The sequence below is a fragment of the Primulina eburnea genome, chromosome 6 (assembly GCF_022965805.1).
Source record: "Primulina eburnea isolate SZY01 chromosome 6, ASM2296580v1, whole genome shotgun sequence".
In the NCBI taxonomy this organism is placed as follows: Eukaryota; Viridiplantae; Streptophyta; class Magnoliopsida; order Lamiales; family Gesneriaceae; genus Primulina; species Primulina eburnea.
In genome coordinates this window covers 34,503,021-34,523,106 of record NC_133106.1, presented here as the reverse complement: position 1 = coordinate 34,523,106, position 20,086 = coordinate 34,503,021, and the positions used below count along the sequence as shown (strand labels likewise).

General features: G+C 33.3%; 3 protein-coding genes and 1 non-coding gene across 6 annotated transcripts; all 4 read right to left on the bottom strand.

The window, feature by feature from the left end:
• Positions 1-632: 632 nt before the first annotated feature.
• LOC140834603 (probable sodium/metabolite cotransporter BASS5, chloroplastic) lies at positions 633-3,844 on the bottom strand. 3 transcript variants are annotated; one of them, XM_073199609.1, is made up of 10 exons: positions 3,652-3,841; positions 3,520-3,567; positions 3,322-3,422; positions 2,850-2,980; positions 2,420-2,613; positions 2,098-2,350; positions 1,752-2,005; positions 1,440-1,522; positions 1,269-1,344; positions 633-867 (listed from the first exon to the last, which is right to left on the bottom strand). In XM_073199609.1, exons 1-9 carry the CDS (start codon positions 3,773-3,775, stop codon positions 1,270-1,272), a joined length of 1,263 nt encoding a protein of 420 aa, XP_073055710.1. In that variant the 5' UTR covers positions 3,776-3,841; the 3' UTR covers positions 633-867; position 1,269. The 3 variants fall into 3 exon arrangements, with proteins under 3 accessions (XP_073055710.1, XP_073055711.1, XP_073055712.1); XM_073199610.1 differs by lacking the exon at positions 633-867 and having other exon boundaries at positions 1,268-1,344; positions 3,322-3,413; positions 3,652-3,844; XM_073199611.1 differs by lacking the exons at positions 633-867; positions 2,850-2,980; positions 3,652-3,841 and having other exon boundaries at positions 1,268-1,344; positions 3,322-3,413; positions 3,520-3,559.
• Positions 3,845-7,320: 3,476 nt separating this feature from the next.
• LOC140834602 (guard cell S-type anion channel SLAC1-like) lies at positions 7,321-10,352 on the bottom strand. The gene is made up of 3 exons (XM_073199608.1): positions 9,297-10,352; positions 8,192-8,997; positions 7,321-7,833 (listed from the first exon to the last, which is right to left on the bottom strand). Exons 1-3 carry the CDS (start codon positions 10,002-10,004, stop codon positions 7,473-7,475), a joined length of 1,875 nt encoding a protein of 624 aa, XP_073055709.1. The 5' UTR covers positions 10,005-10,352; the 3' UTR covers positions 7,321-7,472.
• A 71-nt stretch (positions 10,353-10,423) lies between these two features.
• Positions 10,424-10,619, bottom strand: LOC140835612 (U2 spliceosomal RNA). The gene has a single exon (XR_012118934.1). It is a non-coding gene; the product is annotated as a U2 spliceosomal RNA (small nuclear RNA).
• A 2,012-nt stretch (positions 10,620-12,631) lies between these two features.
• Positions 12,632-14,536, bottom strand: LOC140834601 (probable sugar phosphate/phosphate translocator At1g12500). Its single transcript, XM_073199607.1, has one exon. The coding sequence runs from the start codon at positions 14,273-14,275 to the stop codon at positions 13,220-13,222; it is 1,056 nt and encodes a 351-aa protein (XP_073055708.1). The 5' UTR covers positions 14,276-14,536; the 3' UTR covers positions 12,632-13,219.
• Positions 14,537-20,086: the final 5,550 nt, after the last annotated feature.

Sequence of the window (20,086 nt, the reverse complement as noted above, 5' to 3'; positions counted from 1 at the left end):
ATGAAATATAATTATATAAAGAATTTAAATTGTATTATTAAGAATTGTAATTGTAGGTCCTAATATAGTGTTTAAGTTGGTAAAGTAGGTGATCACGTAATCAAATTATCAAGAGTTTGATTCTATCTGCTAACATCTTCTCGGATGAGCGTGTCATAATAAACTTGTTCGATACAATTAACCTGATTAGTTGATTTGCAGTGTATCAAAAGATAACACTAACATATTTTCACGTCATAAAAAAAGCTCTAGTTGCAGGATAAATTCATCGATAAACGTCAACATTAGGATTTCAGCAATTTTTACAAAAAAATTAGCCTTTAGATGATAAAACGGAGCTAAAATCTCTAGACAAATTTTCCATCTTTATACATCGTTCTCCCTCTGTCATGTAAGAATGAATAATAATTGTCTTGTTTGGATAAATTTATGTTGGAGAAATTTGAAATTTATTAATTTATTTAAATATAAAGTTAAATGTTTGGGTTTGAAATAAGATATATGAGTTTCTTTTCAAATTCATTTATCATATCAGTACTCCATCAAGAAGTGACCTATCACTCAACCCACCACCATCATTTCATTGTATTAATAGTCAAGAAAAATATTTAATCTATATTGGAGATTATAAATATTGAACATGTTTAAAGATATATAGCTCACAATCTCCATGTATAATCAGTAAGCTTGGAACATGACAATATATTGAAGCTCAACAATAATTTTCAAACTTACATCGACTATTTCTCGATTGTTCTTTTAATCCAAACGCAACCCAATAAATTCCAAAACAATGAATGAAGCTTGACAAAATTCAGGCTCAAAGGGTGAGGCTCGGGCGCCCCAAACCGAGGTTCGATTAGTACCCTGCCATCACACAAATGTAGAGTTAAAATTAACTAGTTAATGGCAAAAATCTCAGTTTCCATTACCTACCATGATATTTGCAAATTTTATGAGATTTCGATAGAGGAATTTATATATGTAATTCGTAACCCGATTTTCTACACTTATATATCCAAAAACAGTCAACCGTCAAGAGCGTATAAGAACATTATAATTTTGAAGTGGCATAGACCTCTCTGGCTCTCTCCTGTGAGAGAGAAGCGTAAATTCGAATCCATGTAAAAGTGAAAATCAACAATCGGAAACTAGGAAAAAGAACTGACTGGCTTGCAAATATTTGCTCTCAATTCTTCACGTAGATTGCTGAAGAACAAACTAAAAAAAAAAAACTTTAATTATTAGTATACCGATAGCTACTTAACCTCAATAGACAGCAGTTTCGTTCCTTCGAGCCCACAGCATTACGAGAGAAAATCCCATTAATGACATTATTACAGTCTGTAAGTTGTGAGACTACGAGTTAGCTCCAGCAAAATAATCAAACATCAATCTGATTGTTGCACTATACTATATTAATGCATATATAGACTTACAGAAATTGCAGGAGGAATGCTGACAAGTGGATCTTGGAAAAATTTGTTTGCAAGTGCAAGGGCCAAAAGACTGCTTTGCATGCCTGTACAAAGAAGAAAGAAATCGATTAGAAGTCAGACAATGTCAATACTGTTTGTTGGAGAGCAGCAATTGATAACGCTATCCCGTGTGACTGCTTATGAAGCATAGCAATTGAAGCGTGGCACTTAGACAGATATATGGTTAAATGTTGTTTTTATTGCAGTGGTTGTCTATCGGTCCTATAGCTGTAATCCTGCATTGATCAAATGATATGGTGCAGATGAAATAACCTGTTTCAAATGATAGTGTTCTTTGCAGAGCTTTTACATCAGGCAGATCATGAAAAATAAGACCAGTGAAAGCAAATCCGGAAATGAATGCCGAAGCATGAAATGCAATCACCAGCAGCAACACGGAGAGCCCATAAGGAGACATGACCGACTCTACATTGATAGCAAGTGGAGCTCCGACACAAAGGGCAGTCACAAAAACAGAAAGTGGAGGTAAAAATGGACGAATTGCACTACAAATTCGAGGAAAGAATCTGCAGATTGAAGTTTATTAAGGTAAGAGGCAAATTATGCTGCTGATATCGAAGTGGATGTCAAGTCATAGCATACATGAACAAGCATTTACCGATTCAAAATTAGGCCAGTCAGAATCGGAGTAATCACAATTTGCATGATGCTGGAAACCATCCCCTTCACATCAACAGGTAGTTTTTTGCCAATAAGCAACAAGGACAAGAACGGGGTAACAAAAACAGCAGTCGCAGTTGATAGAGATGTCATGACGATACTAAGTGGGGCCATCGGTGGATCTGTGAGAAAAGTCGCGTAATTGGAGAGTTGTGCCCCACTTACACAAGAAGTCAACATGATCCCAGCAGCTGATCCGTATAACAGGAGAAGTTAGTTTTGTCATCAATTTATCTGAATTAAGGTGCAGGAAATTTTACCTAAGGCAGTTGGAAGACCAAATGCAGTCATAGAGATTGTGCCAAAAAGATATCCGAGAAGGGGTTTCACAACAAACTGACCGACATAGCCAGCAAGAATAGTTGTTGGTCTGCGGAATGCTTCTAGAAAATCCTTCTCGCTCGAGTTAACCCCGACTGCAAACATCAAAAAGCCTAATGCTGGAGCATAATACCTGAATATATTAAAAACGTGATTAAACGCATAAGGTAAATAGGTACTTTTAAGCATTTCGACAGTTCATGATTAAGGCAAAATTCCTAAGCACAGAGAAATAGTTTCCAATTGTTTTCTAGGAACCACATAAGACCGAAAAAACTATCTTCTTTTAATATGCATGAAGTGAAAACTGAAAACATGAGGATGACATTGTGTGTGTATCTTAATTCAGTCAACGAAAGGTGTGTAAACCTGTTGGTGAACCACTTGAATGAAGGTGGGAATATAAGAGCCAAAACCGTACTTGCAATAACCACTTGAGGCAGGAAAGAATTTGCTCCCTTTAAAATGGTTATTACTGAAGGTTCTTTGTTACAAATTAGCTGAAACAAATTAAACAGATTAAACATAAGAAGAGCTGTTGTCTATTGGGGTAGTCACCAGGCACGTTTTACTTCGTTGACGAATGATGAACAACATGTTTAAAATAATTACTAGACAAAGCATCAATAATTATTTAACTCATTATCATCCACAAGAACCAACACCATAGAGTTTCATTTTGCAAATTTCATAAGATATCAAGATTCAATACGAACTTACCATGCCGTTACATATGCAATACCGAAGTAATAAAGAATTCGTCTAATGAGAGGCCAATCAATTTGAGACATTATGCAGTAGACCCAACTACTTTTGTGTTAGCGCTATGATCAAGTGGTACCTGAGGAGGCTGCGATGAATAACTAGAAGACAATTCTGACGACAAACTGTCCGGCACACACTTTCCGACCAACAATGATCGAGAAATCCCACCTAAATCAACTAGATTAATTCAACATATGCAACTGCGCCATTATTTCGGAACAGTAAACATAATACATAACGAAGCTAATATGCATTTTTTAAAAATATAACTAACTTGAAGATCCAGAGCCCGGATGAAATGGGAACCTCGATAAACTTATATCTGCAAAAGAACTGAAATTCAATAAATAAACAATAACTAGTACTCAATTCTGTTCATAAAAGCGAGAAATCAAACGAGAAAGACCTGAAAGTTGGGAGTAAATCATCGGCGCAGAAGAAGCGGGAACCTTGGTGGGTTTGACCCGGATCGTATCGAAGGAATGGAGAGCATTGAAACGGTGATGCAGAAGCTTGATGTTGGCACTCATTTTGGTCGAGGTTTCTCTCTGGAGAATGCACAGTGAAAGTCAAATCGTTCAGGCAAAATAAAATAAAAAGTATATTTGATTTAATTTCCAATACACACACACACACACACACACACACACACACATATATATATATATATATATATATATATATATATTTGTTTTTATAGTTTTTAAGTTGTATAATATTTTGCTTGATAATTAATTGTTCTAATAATATATAAATATTTTAAAATACATTGCATTAATGTTATTATACAATATTAATAAGATATGAAAATTTAGGTTAGTTATAAATTATATTATTATGTTTTTTCCTTTAAAAGTTTGTGTGTAGACTACTATTGTTAAATATAGGCCTTTTTAATTGGATAGGCTGCAGAAATATAGAACAACTAGCCAAGTAGATAAGTTGGCTTTATTTATTAATATACAAACTATAATTTTATTTTTATAAAAATCGGATATATTGGAACACTGAATTTTTTTTATTTTTTATTTTTTAAATTTTGTCATTAGGACTGATCTTGAATCTCCAAAAGACCCTGTCCAGTCAACCAGTCCGAGTCAGTCAAAAATAAGAATAAATAAATACTATCATTTTAAAATTCCTAAAATAATTATATCCCATAATTTTTAACTTAAGAAAAATCAACTATACCAAAAATTTCCCATAAATAATTATATAAATCTAGAGAGTTGGTAGTATGTATTTATCACACAATGTATAAATTATTATCATAGAAGTAACTAATCCATCTAGTATACATCGATTCACAGCATAAAGATATTACACGTGGTCAATCAGTAGCCCGAATTTGAAAAAGAGTGTGAAAAAAGAAGACAAAAATTTGTGTGAGACGGTCTTACGGGTTGTATTTGTGAGACGAATATCTTATTTGGGTCATCCATGAAAAATATTATTTTTTATTGTAAATATCGATAGGGTTGACCCAGTCTCACAGATTATGATATGTGAGATGGTGTCATGTTCAAAAAAGAAAGGCTGGCGATGTGATTCTTAAGCAATCAATGAAATCGTTAATGGACTCGGAAACGAAATAAATGGCGCTATTCAATAATTTTCTGCCCCATATTCAATGAGCAATAATATCTTCCCGAACAAAGTTGTTCGATTGGTGTGTGTGTGATAATATTGAAAAAAAATAAGTCAAGGGAAATGGGTATTTGTTAGATGTTGTAGTCAACTGGATTAAGATTGAGTTAAATTCGAGTTTCAATTTTGTCAATACTAAATAACGAAATTTAATTGATTTTAGGTATATTTTAATAATGTTAAATCATATATTAAGTTTTCGTGATTTTATTGTTATTGGGGAAAAATGAGTTTATAAACAAATCAAATGTTTATGAATAAAGTGAATTGGTTAGATGAAACAAGTGAGCTTGGCTAATATACTTTTACATGCTTTACGTGTAATGTTTCACTCAATAAATATATTATATTTCTACACGAGACCTAAAAATATTATCAGATAATACATGTGATTAGTTTATTAAATACTGGTATGAGAAAATTAGATTTTCATGGTGTATCAGATAATTCATCTCTAACTAAGTTGAAGCAGTATAAATAGTACATTACGTGCATATATTTTTTTTAAATGACGTTAGAATTCGTAGTTATATTTCGATGATTATTAGGTGAAGTCTAGGGTTAATTCAATACAATGCAAGTCACGCTAGTCAAGTAAATCGTAGGTACTGAACATGTCACGTGTGATAGGATCTCGTCTGAAAAGACATTTATATGAAGAATAAAACTCATGACCACTGATCAAACGCTAACGTACTTCGCAATCGAGATACCCCTTAGAAGCACATACATGTAATTTGATACCGAAGCGATGGCCTGGTCCGCCAGAAAAGGAGCTCGGAGCACAATGACAATTGTAGCCCCAATTCCCTAAGCCACTCTCCAAATTTCAAAAATCCAATGTCAACAACATTAACTAGGCCAGTGGAACTCGTTGCGATAAAATAATCGACTTCGCATATAGTATTTTATAAAGTATATAAATATCTTTTTTTTTGTCACCGCACATTTCAAATTTGTAATATAAAACATTAGTCGAATTACAAAAAATTATAGTTAACGAAAACAATTAAGTTATAATCTTTTAACAACAATTTAAATGATAACGAATTTATCAAAACTTAATATTGTATTAAATGAAACGATTTTAATCAATATGATTGAATTAATTGATAGCTGACTTAAAATTTTCAGCAAGGTGAACTAAAGAATAACTATCTGCTTGGTTTACACTCGTCCTGCTCTTTACCACTGCTTCATTAGAACTGTTTTCAAGAAGCATTAATGAATTTGCTAGACTGTCAGTCAGCATCTCCTGCTCGGTTTATTCCATCCTACTCATGTGGATATTGTCTCCGTGATAGGATGGATGGCCAAGATTTGACCATGCATATATGAGACCCACTTTTTTTTTTGAAATTATATTTGTGCAGGATCTTACCCGTTGAAATGAAATGAGGATAGTACCACATAGGTAGGATCTCATCTACCCTCCTGCTCTCATTCTTTGGCATTCATTTTTATGCACAGTAATTCTAATTTAATCAACCAATTAAATCATGGAAGGAGCATGCATTATGACTTCACCTTATCTTTTTGCAAAACAGCTTTCTCCTGTACCTGAAATACAACCAAGTACGAATCTTGGGTCCCAACTGCCTCGGTCTACCAGCATATCAACCAAGGTTCCTTGATGTCCTTTTATTATGTTACGAATTTTAAAACATTGGTTTGAGATTTTTTATGAAGAAATTGATTCGTTAACAGGGTTCAAAAGAGAATAGATGGGGTTGCTTCCAACAAGGAAATGAGGTAAATTATGGCTCCATATTGTTTTACTTAAAAATGTCATATTTAGTTCTCACATGCTTTTAACTTTTGGCTTTCACTTGACTAATTATCTAATTCGTTACAGAGTTATCTTCCTGTTAAACGATGACAGCTTAAACAACCATCAAAACTAAAACTGTCCTTGTTTGAAGGAAACACAACAATTTGATGCCTGTGAGGGAGAAATCGAATTTTGTACTACTGACAATTAGATAATAGCTGGTAATGTAATTTTTCCTTTGCACAAGTTATAACATGAACTTTAGGTATACATCTAAAATCATGCTGTATCAGCAGAGAGCATTCGCTAAAATCTTGAAAGAGAACTTACAGCTTCAATTGTTACCATTTGATTAAAGTCGGCAACTCTTCAGTCAGATATTGGTATCTCTTTGAATCTGTTCTCGGAAAATTAAGCCCTTCAGGAAGGATTATTACTTTGTAACATACTTCAATATAATCCTTATTCTTTAACATATATTTTTTCAGAAAAGAACTGCATAGCTAGACAATCTTGTTCAATATTCAATAAAGTCTACGTTGCAGTTACTTCAATTTCCCACTGTTCTGTGGGCTAAAGTTTCCGTGCTCCCATGAAACATACACAGTTTGAATGGATAATGATAAGTTAAGATAATTATATTAACGACCATATTCATTGTGACAATTTTTCCTATTGTTGATTTTCATTTTCGAATTCTGAGCCTATCAATGAAATGAGTATCCACGATATTTTCTGATGATTAATTTCCCTTGTATTTCATCTTCTATTATACTGATTAGATATTTGACACCTTTGTCTTGCATGGCTTATTTCTCGACTTCGTTATCCTTGTCTACAGAGTTGTGCGTTCCATTAGCTGAACCGAACGATAGGGGCATTTGCATGGTCCATCGTCTTATATCATACGTCTTTCTTACACGTTTCTTCTCCCTCCCTACCTTTCTCTTTGTTATGGCGATGGCCAGGTCGTTAGGGAACAATGTTTTCCACACCAGAGCATGAAGAAGAGTTGAAATGAACATAACAAACACCATTGTTGATGACATGGATGAAAGTGTCAAAGCCAGTCCTTGGCTTATTACACAAGGGACTTCTTCTGCATATTTGATTGTTGCTATTGAAGCCGTTGTCATTGGAAAGGTGTAGGACCACCATGCCACTGAAAACCTGTCAATACCATAATATATGTTAGGAATATAGTTGTAGATAAAAGATAACATGTGCACCCATGGTGAAAAAGATATATTGCACATGGCTGAAGTGGCACACATCTGAATCCAAAAGCATAAATGTCAATGCTAGATTGTTCTAATTTGATAAATTGTATTAATTAGCTCATTATATACCAAAATAAAAAACAAACAATTTATGATGATTATGATGATATTCACCTTACTGTTAACCCACTTTCTAAATTTTTGGTTGAAATTAGAGGTCTCTCTCATGGCAATTTTAAATGTCAATCTAGCCACGTCATTAATAAAACTTCAATTTAAATTAGTATTTGTAAGTTATATTTGATTACCTGAATCCCCTGAAAAAGTTGATCCTCACAATCAGTGAGCAATAGAGAAACAAAGCGATGAAGTAACAAGTCCTGGCCAAGCCATCAAATTCACCATAAATAGCGCTCCATGCAATGCTTGCTGCGGCTGGAGTAGCAATAAACATAGAATAAACAGGGTGCAGCTCCTTGGGCAACGCTTCACTTGTAGGCAATCTTTGATACAAAGTGACAAACACAACAAGATAATGAGCGAACCCTATAGCCCACAAGAACTTCCCTGCCTCCTCCCACCCCACTTTTGCTGCCAAAACCGCCCCAACGAAGTTGCCCACAACCGAAAGATGGGAAGAAGGATTTGCAACTTTACTCAGACGACTTTCCCCCCCTGAAAGCCATTGCCCATATATTTTCAGGTCAAGAAATATGATAGGTGCAATGAACACGCACCAGATGACGGGATGCAGTATCTTTGGTGCTACAACGGGTGGAGCACCGATTGCTAAGAACATGCATACGATCCAAGGAGCGAAGAAGAAGTTGACTCGGACAGGATGGAAGTATTCTCTCCTCACGGCTTCGAAATAGAATATGCACTTTAATGTGTACGTGATGAATACTAGAAGAAGCACAAATAAGGCTAGTAGCCAGATTGATAAGTTGATCGAGGGGGAAATGTGGAGGAATTTAGTGGCTGGACTTGTCGATAGGGAAAGCCAAAGAATAGCCTGGCTGCTTAGGCCCAGACATATACCAAAGCAGCCGATAGGGAACCGGAGGAGGAAGGGCCATTTCTCATCCTTGGGTAGAAGTATGTCCTCAGACTCCTGCAAAAGAAGTGTAAAAAATTATTGCAAGCAAACTAGGCCTTCTAACAAAAGTTTCAATGCAGATCACGATTTCGTTTAGGAAACTATGATGACCAGTGTTCATTTTTTCTTCATTTTTTTTTCCCATTTCTTCCTTTGAATCAGAAAAGTTGGATGAAAGGGTTGTCGCTTGTCAACGAAAACAAATGTTAGTCAAAGATTTCAGACAGAACGAGGTGATTCTACATGTATAATCGTGTTAGATATGCCATTGTCTCTTTCGAACAAATAAAAAGACAGACGCACCATAAATGTACCTTGATTTGGTCTAATTCAGGTCCTGTAAGAGCAGCAAAGTATCTTCTAGCGGGCACACTTTCATTAACGGATTCATCATTCCCACCTAATCCATCACTTTGCCGAACGTTAACCCCGCTGTCCCTTCTGAATGGCAACCTTGAATTCTGCCTAACGATACCAGATCTTGTTCTGAAAATATTGAAGTCCCCTTTCTTTCTTTCTGCACAACCAAATCCTCCAAAACTTTTCCCACTTCTTGCCAATGATTGCCTCTCCATTTTCTCCTTATGCGCTCTGTTGAACGCCGAAAAACCAGTTTCCAGCGAAACTTGCCTGCTGAAACTCCTATAAGGTTTCCTCCATTCTCGAATTTTGATTGGTTTGTTCAACTGTCTTTCTTCTTTTGCACACCCCATCTCATTTTCTTGATGTTCTTGCTCTTCTTCTTCTGGCACTTCATGGATATCAACAAAATGTGCATCAAGTGATCTCGGGAAGGTACTTACCATTTCCGTGTTCACCATGAATATGATCTCAAAGCTATTGATTTCAAGTTTCATATATGAGAAGAAGGATCTTGGTGGTGGTAGATTACTTGTTATTCTATAGAGAAATAGATGGTTTTTATTTTTGGTGCCAAAAGTGGCTTTATTATAAGGGTTTCTCGTGAATGAAAAACAGCCATCTGTTGTCCAGAAGTATGGCAACAAATACAGGTGTTCCATATTATCTTCAATTTGCTGTGTAGCTGAGGGAGGGAGGGAGTTTTCTATTACACGGGTTTGATACGATTGTGGGATTATATATTATATTTTTTGGCAGTTACTCACGTGTCAGGAATATTTATCCCATGGCACTGTGGCATAGCCAATTCTATTTGAGTTCATGAGCCTTCCTGATTTGTAAGTATGATTTAGTCAAACACGGACCTAGTGTCGTGTTCTATGCCAGACCACCTACTTTATGGGTGGATGAGAACGATCCTCTACAAAGCGAGGCCTGGGCAATTCTATTTAAGTTCATGTGCCTTACTGATTTGTAAGTCGAATTTAGCTCAATACGGAAGTAGCGTTCTGCTCTATGCCAGACCACCACCACTTAACGGTGGATTAGAACGGACCTCTTCGAAGTTTTGACTGCGTTGGTGGGGTGCGCCAGGCCCAGACAATAGTGCAACGCCAAGACGACGCGTGAAGACCCAGGCAGCAAGCTACCTTAGTGGGCCTTCCCCCTAGAAAAATTAATTTAATATCGTGTGAGCCATTGGCCCACGTATCAGATATTAAACTGATAAGAACAGATACTACACTTGATCTTAGCCAAAAGGCCGAGAAAGGTATGAGTCGTTCTGCAGATAGAGTTCGGTTTTTATAGGCCATTTCTCTCTCTCCTGCTTAATTCTATCGATGTGGGAAATTAAGCTGCATTCTCCAATTACATTTCCGTACTTGTTATTGGTCGCACAGCACAAGTCTAACAGACCCGATGATAATCCAAATGACACAATTTTCATGGATTTTTTTTTTTTTTAAGCTCATAATTTTGTGAAATTTTTATTTTTTTCAGTATTAATTTTAATGCAATTTGAATATGATCCAGTTAATTATTTACACTTGTGAGTGGATTTGATTGATGTAAAACAAAATCTCAAGTTTTATTATCTCTAAATAAGTTAAAAGAAGTTTAAATTTTTTCCTGATTTTTTAATTTTAAACGTGTTGCGTAAAAGAGTTTATATATAATCATATTTTGAAGTTGTCATTTAGCACCATATTTCTTGACTGAAATCAAATCCAAATTTCGTACTCTACAATGATGTTAAAACTTAAAATTCTTTTGGTTGACTTGCATATATTTTCAACTCCACAAATCTTTTATTAATATGGATACGATATATCTACCTAAATTTGCTAATTATTACATATATACACGAAAGCGTTAGAAAACATTGTTTTTTTATTATTACTATTACTGCAATGGGGTTGGGAAGTTTTGCTTTTTGAATTTGAATATACGTGTCTCTCTTGTTGTGGGAGAGGTTTATGTCATTTACACATGCTGTTGTTAATTAAACTAATCAAACAAATATTTTATTTTATTTTTTAAAAAAAAATACAAGAAAGAAGGGAAATATTGCTTTTTTCTGTTTATTTTTCTATTTTACAAATTTGAGCATATTCACATGTTATTTTAACCTAGTCATTTGTCGAGCGGTTTTCATATTACCTAACCTATAGGCTATAAGACACAAACGTACAAAAGAAGGTGCGTAACGATGACATAAGTTGGGTAGAAAATTGTGATTCTCCCATGTGAACTATTGTCCCACTGACAGATGCCCACAAAGGGAAACCATGAAAAAATAAGCCCAACTTTGGTTAAAAGATCGTTTATTTTTAGCAACAGAAAGTAATGCAACAACTAAGTGTAACATTGGAGACAGCTCTCTTGAATTGAAAATGTGCCAATTTTAAAATCTAAGCCAGAGCAACTAACTTTTGAAAAACTTTAATGCTCTTGCTAACCTTTCCAACTAGATCCAGCCCTTTTTCAGTAAATGGTGATGGTTAACCAGGTGATGCAGCAATTCAAAAACTTAGACTCTGCAGAACGGGAAATTTTCAATCACACAAGTGAAGTTTGAAAATTCAAGGATCCTGGGTTACAACAGTGAATATAGATAGATCAGGTCTCTGGTTTTGAGTTAGCCAAATTGGTATATGATCAGAGACAAAAAAAATACGCAAACTTCAATAACAAGAAAGGGGATGGGAATAGAGTTATCAGGCAGCTATGATATAAGCCTTAGCCACACTCTGTTCAACAACATTTTCAAGAAACACTTTGAAACATGGACTCAATTCAACATTTTGAAGATATACTTTGAAGCAACCTGCTCACGACTCTTCGCTAAATTCTAAGAATTTTCCCGTAACTCCATGATGAGAATCCAGAATGTCGCCAGCAACAAAAGGACGAGATCTCAGAACGGTCAGCATTTTGTTTCTGAGAGAATGTTTGCAATGTTCTTCATTTTACTATTTACCGTTAATGCTGACAGCATCATATCAGGTCAGAAAACAACACATCTGCAATGTTCTCTCAACTGTTTTGAGGCCAGCTAGTTCCTGCACCGTTTCAACACCAGTTGTTTGAATTAATACGTTCACTCGGGCACAAACCGGGGTTGGTTATTCATTGAAAAAAAGCGAACAAAGATGATCTTTCCTCATTTGATTTCATTTAAGTCTGTAATCTTCATCAACCTCAACAATCCAAAAGACCATTAAAAATCGGAGAGTTAAAAGTATATCAACAATAAGATAACTAAACTGAAAATTCACATTCAAGATTAGAAACAATCACAGCTTAGTATATAACAAACACGCTTGCAATGGAATAATGATGAATTGATTCACAACTGTGTCCTCTAGGTAAAGAAAGATATATCTCTGGCAAAACAACTTTGTTTACAATTTAACTTGGGTAAGTTATAATCAACCATACCAAAAGAATCGAGTCTTTATCCGTGTCATAATTACAGAATTACTGTGAAGCTATGCGACTAGAGATTGATCCCTATGATCGAATGAGAAACTGTCATCCCAGTCAATTTAATTATTTCTAGTATGGAATGAGTCAATCATGCACTTTGGTATCTTATTGAATAAAATCGTTCAAAGAACGAATAGAATCACATAACGGAAAGAAAAAGAGAGAACTTTATCCCCTTAAACGAACCCATTTCAGAACAAATATGTAAAGAAAAGCAAAAGAGGTAGAGCATTAACTGAAAAACCCTTTTCCAAACACCAGCTTCCTGGACAACTATATTATCTTTACTTTTGTCTCGGAATCGAGCTGTAAATCAAAGGCACAAAAAGGGTCACACAGGTAAAACAACGATTTTAAACTTATCATTTCAATTCAACATTTCCTATCAATGAGCCGTAGCTTTGGATCTCTTCTTGGCTTCACTGTAAAGAATCACTCCCATTACGGTAACTGCAAACCCGGTCATCCCCATTACTGTTACCGGGTTCCTGAATATCAAGACCGATACAACTGCGGCAACCGCTGCCTTGGCATTCCCCAGCACTTGCAATGTCAATGCGCTTGTGTGTTTTGTGACCAAGAAATTGGTCAAGTTAACCAAATATGCAATTGTAGCATTGGCGGCCAACAAAAACACCATATATCCATCTCCACTGGCCTTCTCCACCGTTACTGCCATTACATTTCCTTCTATATACAAAGTAAATGGCAGTAAAATCAATGCTGCCATTGGAGCCATATACAGCAACAAATTCATAGAATGAAGTTTTTCACCTTCAGAACTCAATAATATCCCCTGAACAACAGATTTTAAAGCTCTGCCAGCAGTAGAACCAACGCACACCAAGAACCCAAACAGATGAAACAAAGGCTCGCTATTACTAGCCAAGACAATTCCAAGAACCACAGGGACAAGGGCAAAATACACCTCAGCAGATTCCTTCTTACAAGTGATCACAAAAGCAAATATAGCCGTAAAAAAAGGCGTGGTAGCCCCAATAGCCTGATTAAACGACACCGGAAGGTACCTCAAAGAAGTATTACCGCAAACAACAGAGAAACAAAATATGACACTCAAAGCAAAGATCTTGAAAAACTGTTTCCTGCTGTGTATTTGCTGGAAGGGCACGATCTCGAGCCATTTAATTGCCAACAAGCTGTAAGTAGCACAAGACAACATGTGCAGCATGGTCAAGAAAATGGGGTACCTATACCCGTAGAAGCTGAGGAGGTACTTGTTGAGTAAGAGGACACCAATGTTCGAAAAATACCAGGATGCGATAATGGCGGCTGTCGTGATATTGGGAGATATCAGAGACGCATATTGCTGCTGACGTATTTCCGCAGTTGGGGTCACCGGAATATCCAAAACTTGATCGCTGCTGGGTTCCAGCCGCGGATTGCTGCCCCTTCTCGTCGTCCATGATTGTGCCTCCACCATTACAAAACAAAAATCAACTTCTTCACCCTTTCCCCAGCACACACACACAAAGAGAAGTGTGTGTGTGTGTTTGTGTGTGTGGAGTATAGTACTCGTTTTCTGTGCGTGTGAACAACAATGGGTATAGATCGGGGGTAGTGTTAGATTGGCTGATGATGACTAAGGAGTGGGGGGTTCGATCTGATTGGACGGTGGAGCTTTAGATTTATGAGCAGGGAGAATGAGAACGGTTGGATGGAGAATGAGGGAATGAAAATGATTAGATTTAGGGCGGGGGATGGCCCGGTGACTGTCGGTATAATAAATGCAGTTGTATCTTTTTAAAAACTCTGGAAAAATCTCAGATCTAAATCTAATATTCCATGGTTTAGGTTTATAAATTTATTATCATCACGTGATGGTATGATAATTTTTCAAACAATGTTATATCAAATGATGGGGATGATTTTGTAAGTTTAACAGGTATATTGTAAGACTATTTACATGAATCACTTTTTCTTGTATTTATTATGATAATAAATAATATTTTTTTATAATTTTTTTTATGAGTGATTCAAATAAGAAACTTTGTCTCTTAGAATTGACTCGTGAGACTATCTCGTAGAAGTTTTTGTTTTATAAGTTCGTCCACGTTTATTTTATTTCTTTGAGTATTTCTATTGTTAGACGGTCTCACGGATCTTTATTCGTGAGACATGTTTATCATGCTCATATTTATAATAAAAAATAATGTGTTTGATATAAAAAGTAATTCTTTTTCATCTATTAGCAAATAAAATATTTGTCTCACAAAATTGACTTATTGGATCATCTCCAATAGTTTTTGTGTTGTTTTTTGTAAGTATTCAATTTTAGATTTTGGTCATGAATAAACTATATAATGTTTTGGTTTTTGGTTTTTTTTTTCCTTCAAAAAAGTGACTGTATGGCATCTCATATGTTGATATTTCTCAATGTCGTGTCCATATTTTTCGATATCAAATCAGCATTCCATTAAAAAATACTGAAAATCAAAACATAACCTATCCAAAATTAATTACTTACGATACCAAAACACAAAACTAGCACATTTACGGAACAGTTTTAGCTATTTTCCCAACATAATGATGTCTTTATTAGTTGTATCACAAAAAAAATTTCTATCAATCCACAAGAAAAAAAAAATTAGCAAAAAATATCATAAAATCTAGTTTATCATCCACTTTTCAAAATTAAAACAATCATAATTATATTTAATAATTACAAATATATTGATATATTGTATTTTCTTTTAAAGAAACGAACATGCACATTATCCAAATGATAACAAAATAATCACATATATTTTCAATACCATTGTTGAAGTTTTATATAAAAATTGAAACTTCGAAATAAATATCATATAGAGAACAAATATCAAAAATATTTTTACGAGTGTGGGATATAATTTGGTAATTTCAAAAATTTTATGAACATATAATCTCATTGGGTAAGAAAAACATATTTTTATAAATCAAGGTTAGATTCCATTTGAACAAGTAATTTTAAAAATATTTTTAATGTTTTACAAGGGAAAAAATTTAAAGCATGTGCTCGGATAAGGTTTTTTTAAAAAAATGTTCTTTAAGTATAGTTTTTAGATAGCAACAGAAATAATTTTTATAATGTTAAAAAAGATTTAAGATAAGCACATATCATGTCACACAATTAAAATAATGGACCGATGCAGTCCAAAAAACAAATTGAATTAATAAGGAAGAATAAACTCAATGTTATGGAGATTGTCAATTGAATATTATGCATTAATGAAGCTTTAGTTAGGGTAGAAGTTTGGTGTAGTACTTATGGGTGAAGTCTATTAATATATGTGTTTTTTGGTTATGAATGAAATGAAAATATGTTTATTGTGTTGCTAAGTAAATAAAAGTATGTTTCTTGCATTATTGTCACCAATACATTCCGGCACATAACATGCAATTCAACCAAAACTAATCAGATTGTAAATAAATATGAATTCCAATCCATTAAACCAAAACAATATACCTTATAAATAAAGTTGTAATCCATTGAACCAAAAAACATTACCTTCAAGTTTCTGACAATTTCCATTAAACCAAAACACATTTCTGGCACTTGTCATTCTTGTTTCCAAGTTAACAAAGGCATGCAGTGCTGTATTTGCATCGTGCACCATGTTGTTGATGATGACCTGCAGTTTTCTCTCTTGTTGGTGGCTTTATAGAGGTTTTCTTGGACGAACTAGATGATGTTGTCTACTCTGCCCTGGGTCTTAATTCCCCTAACACACCATAAAATTCAATTACAGTTAAATTCAGTACCAAAATAAATTATAGGAAATATTATTTGTATAAATGGATAAATTATTTTTATAAAAATTAATTAGTATAACAAATACGGACAACCTTAACCTTTATCTTTATATATTAATACAACAAGTATATTTTAAATTATTTGGTTTTTCTGTTAATAAAAGCTAATTTCATATTAATATTCTGTGCCTCTAAAAATCATGGGAAGATCTAGGAATGACGATGGGATGGGGTGGAACGGGTTTTCCATCAATATCTTCATTCCCGAATTTCATTCCCACCCACATACCCGCTCTGATCCTCGTTTTTCGTATTCAAAGAATCTCCAAACCCGAAACCGCGAGGATCAAATCATCATCCTCCCCTTCGTCCTCGTTTCAAAAATATTAATGAAACAAGATAAGGATGTGTTCGGAGATTAATAATATCGATAATAAGGATGTGCTTGGTTGAGTATATTAAATAAGGATAGACTAATAGTCAAATATTTATCGTTAAAATTTTAAGTTGTTTTATTAATCATTTTGACCCGGTTTAAGATCCAATTTTATGGATAACAATTTGATTAATAAAATTGGATCTTAAACCGGGTCAAAATGATTATTAAAACAACTTAAAATTTTAACGATAAATATTTGACTATTAATCTATCCTTATTTAATCCACTCAACCATAATAGTATTATTAATACAAATAATAATATTATTTTAATATTAATATTACTTTCGGAGCTGGTTCGGGATGATGATACTAATCACATATCCGCCCCAAACTGTTTTAGGGATTTTGAAAAATCTTTGAATTCGAACTCAATCTCAAAATAATCGGAGATCTCCATCTCCATTTATAGTTTTTCCAGCGAGACTCCAAACTTATGGAGGAAGTTATCATCGTTAGGAAGATCATGTTGAAATGGCTGACTTGGGCTGGGCTGCTCGCTGTCAATGACCCAACCTAAATGGGCGATCAGGATATCAAGCTTAAGCGCAATCCAAACGTTAGACCACATCTTGGGCTGTGGCTCAGATCCAATAATAAAGCAATAAAGGATATAATATATTTAATCAATTAAAGAGTTTATATATATTATTTATTAAATAAATATAAGTTAATCCACTAAATATTTATAGTTTTAAAAATAACGATGACAAACCAAAATGAATAGGTAAAAATAAAATTCTCATAGAAAATAAGATTATATTACTGTTTTTTTTTGGTAAAATAAAGGAATAAAGAAAATATTTAATTTTTTTTGGGCAAGCAAATGTTTAATTTAGGTATCACTTGGTGGAAGATTTACTCACCATTTATATACTTTTAACAACATGAGAGAGTCAATGATTCATTTTTTTATATTTATATTTTCCATTCGAATCAACATATAACACACAATAAACTTTTGACATAAAATTTAATATTTTTCACTCAAATCAATATATATTATACAACAATTTTTTTTGGTAACATAACTAACAAAAAAAAAATATATTTTCTTAAAAAATAATACTTTAGATATAAAAATAATAAAATTAGAAGGTTAACGAAAATAATTTTAGAAGTAATTGGTTTACATAATTCAATATTCATATATATAAAAGTGAAAACGGCACTAGCAGAAGCGTCTTAGGTGCTAAACTAACTACTCCTACTACACATAGCATCAATTTAGTTTTTAGTTATTTATTTTCAGAGATATTTTCTACAGCGGGAGGGGCGGGGCGGGGCACGTCCTTGCATTTAGTAAATTAACCCGCCCATAATAATAATAACTTATATTTTTATTATATTGAATAATGAACATCTTAATTCTTAATCTGAGTTTAAAACATTTTAGAAATAAAATGATTTTATTTTATTATGATATGTTTCATATACAAATATAAATTATGTTTTTTTTGTTACGAGTTAAATATAAATTGCTAAATTATAACATGTGATAAATATTTTTCTTCCTAAATGTTATTAATATACATTTACAAAAAAACTTATTGATCTATTATTTTCTAAACATTTTTTTATTGTTTATTATCTAAAACTAAACAATTATTTACTTTTTAAGGAGTTCAAACTGATAAATCTACTAGTTTTTGGGTTGAAATAAAACCCGAATTCGAGTCTCAGATCCACACCGTTATCATCCTACAAACAAAGGAGTCGACTTTGGAGGACAAGTAATTATCCTAACGGGCCTTGGGTTTTAAACGTCACCATCACATTAATTGGACATGCAAAATTAGGTCCACTCTATTTAAACTTATTAATTGGACACGAAAACTCGTAAATGCGTTCTGTAACGTTTTAAACACACACAAATATATATATATATATATATATATATATATATATATATATATATATATATATATATATATATATTATATAAAAGTGACTAAAATTTAAAAAATATATATATAATTTTTAACAAGTTCAATCTGAATTAATGTAATCGGAATTTGAAGTGAGACGGATCTCGAGTTTGGCAAATCTAAACCTGACACCCCGTTACGATCCTACTTCGAATCGACTTTGTAAGACAAGGAGTAATGGTAATGGGGGCTTAGGTTTTGAAAACGTTAACGAACGCATTAAATGGACATGCAAAGATAGGTCCAAATATCTATCGAAGTCTAGCCTTATGAATGGACATTACACTTATTAAAGTTTTAGCGGTACGTGGGAGTGATCACAATTCGGTTTGTTTTTTTATTAAAAAAAAATTCAAAATGAATTGTAATATACGATATTTTTTAAATAAAATAATGATTTTACATGTAGAATTAATTTACGGTTTCGAGCATTTGAGGCTATTTTTTCTTTTTTTGTGTGAATGATCAAGTAACATGCAAATATTAGAACATATATTCGAATTGATTCGAATATGATAACAATATAATGTTTTTCAATTATAAAATATAGTGCAAATTGTCACACAAAAAAACTTAGATAAGATAATAATTAAGGTTCAAAATCAAGTTAATAATTGAGTACAACAAAACGATACAAAAAAATATTTGCATTATGCTATCATGTTACGTTTTTACTTCTAAATTTCAAACAAAATATTTGTAGTAAAATAAATAAGTACTATAACAAATAGAATTCTAATTTGAAGAATATTTAAGAAAGAATAAATTTTTTTGTACGAAAAGAATTTTGAAGAGAGTTGAGATAAAATGAATCTCTTTCCTTCAATGTGTTGTTTATAAATTATTATAAATCTTAGCCAAATACTATGACAAATGGTTTACGTGGGGGTGGTTTAGGTGGGATGGTTCTTGATAATTTTAAATTTCCTCACTTTCACTCACCTTAATTTTGTCTCTATAATACATTTCCAATGGTTTAAACAGATATTGAAATAATTCAAATTATTTAATAATTAATATAGTTACACATTTCTCTAAATTTATGTTATTTTTCATTAAAATTCAATTAATTGTATATGACAAAAAATTATTTATATGTATGATTTATTACACCCAAGTTAATTTTTTCCAAAGTT

Excerpts from the sequence above, each read along its gene's own strand:
- LOC140834603 (XM_073199609.1), bottom strand. The coding sequence starts at position 3,775 with ATGAGTGCCAACATCAAGCTTCTGCATCACCGTTTCAATGCTCTCCAT. Across the intron at positions 2,614-2,849 it reads TTCAAGTGGTTCACCAACAG|GTATTATGCTCCAGCATTAG; the intron begins GTTTACACACCT and ends TAATATATTCAG. Across the intron at positions 2,351-2,419 it reads TGGTCTTCCAACTGCCTTAG|CTGCTGGGATCATGTTGACT; the intron begins GTAAAATTTCCT and ends TATACGGATCAG.
- LOC140834601 (XM_073199607.1), bottom strand. The coding sequence starts at position 14,275 with ATGGTGGAGGCACAATCATGGACGACGAGAAGGGGCAGCAATCCGCGG.
- LOC140834602 (XM_073199608.1), bottom strand. The coding sequence starts at position 10,004 with ATGGAACACCTGTATTTGTTGCCATACTTCTGGACAACAGATGGCTGT. Across the intron at positions 8,998-9,296 it reads CTGAATTAGACCAAATCAAG|GAGTCTGAGGACATACTTCT; the intron begins GTACATTTATGG and ends CTTCTTTTGCAG. Across the intron at positions 7,834-8,191 it reads AACTTTTTCAGGGGATTCAG|GTTTTCAGTGGCATGGTGGT; the intron begins GTAATCAAATAT and ends TGGTATTGACAG.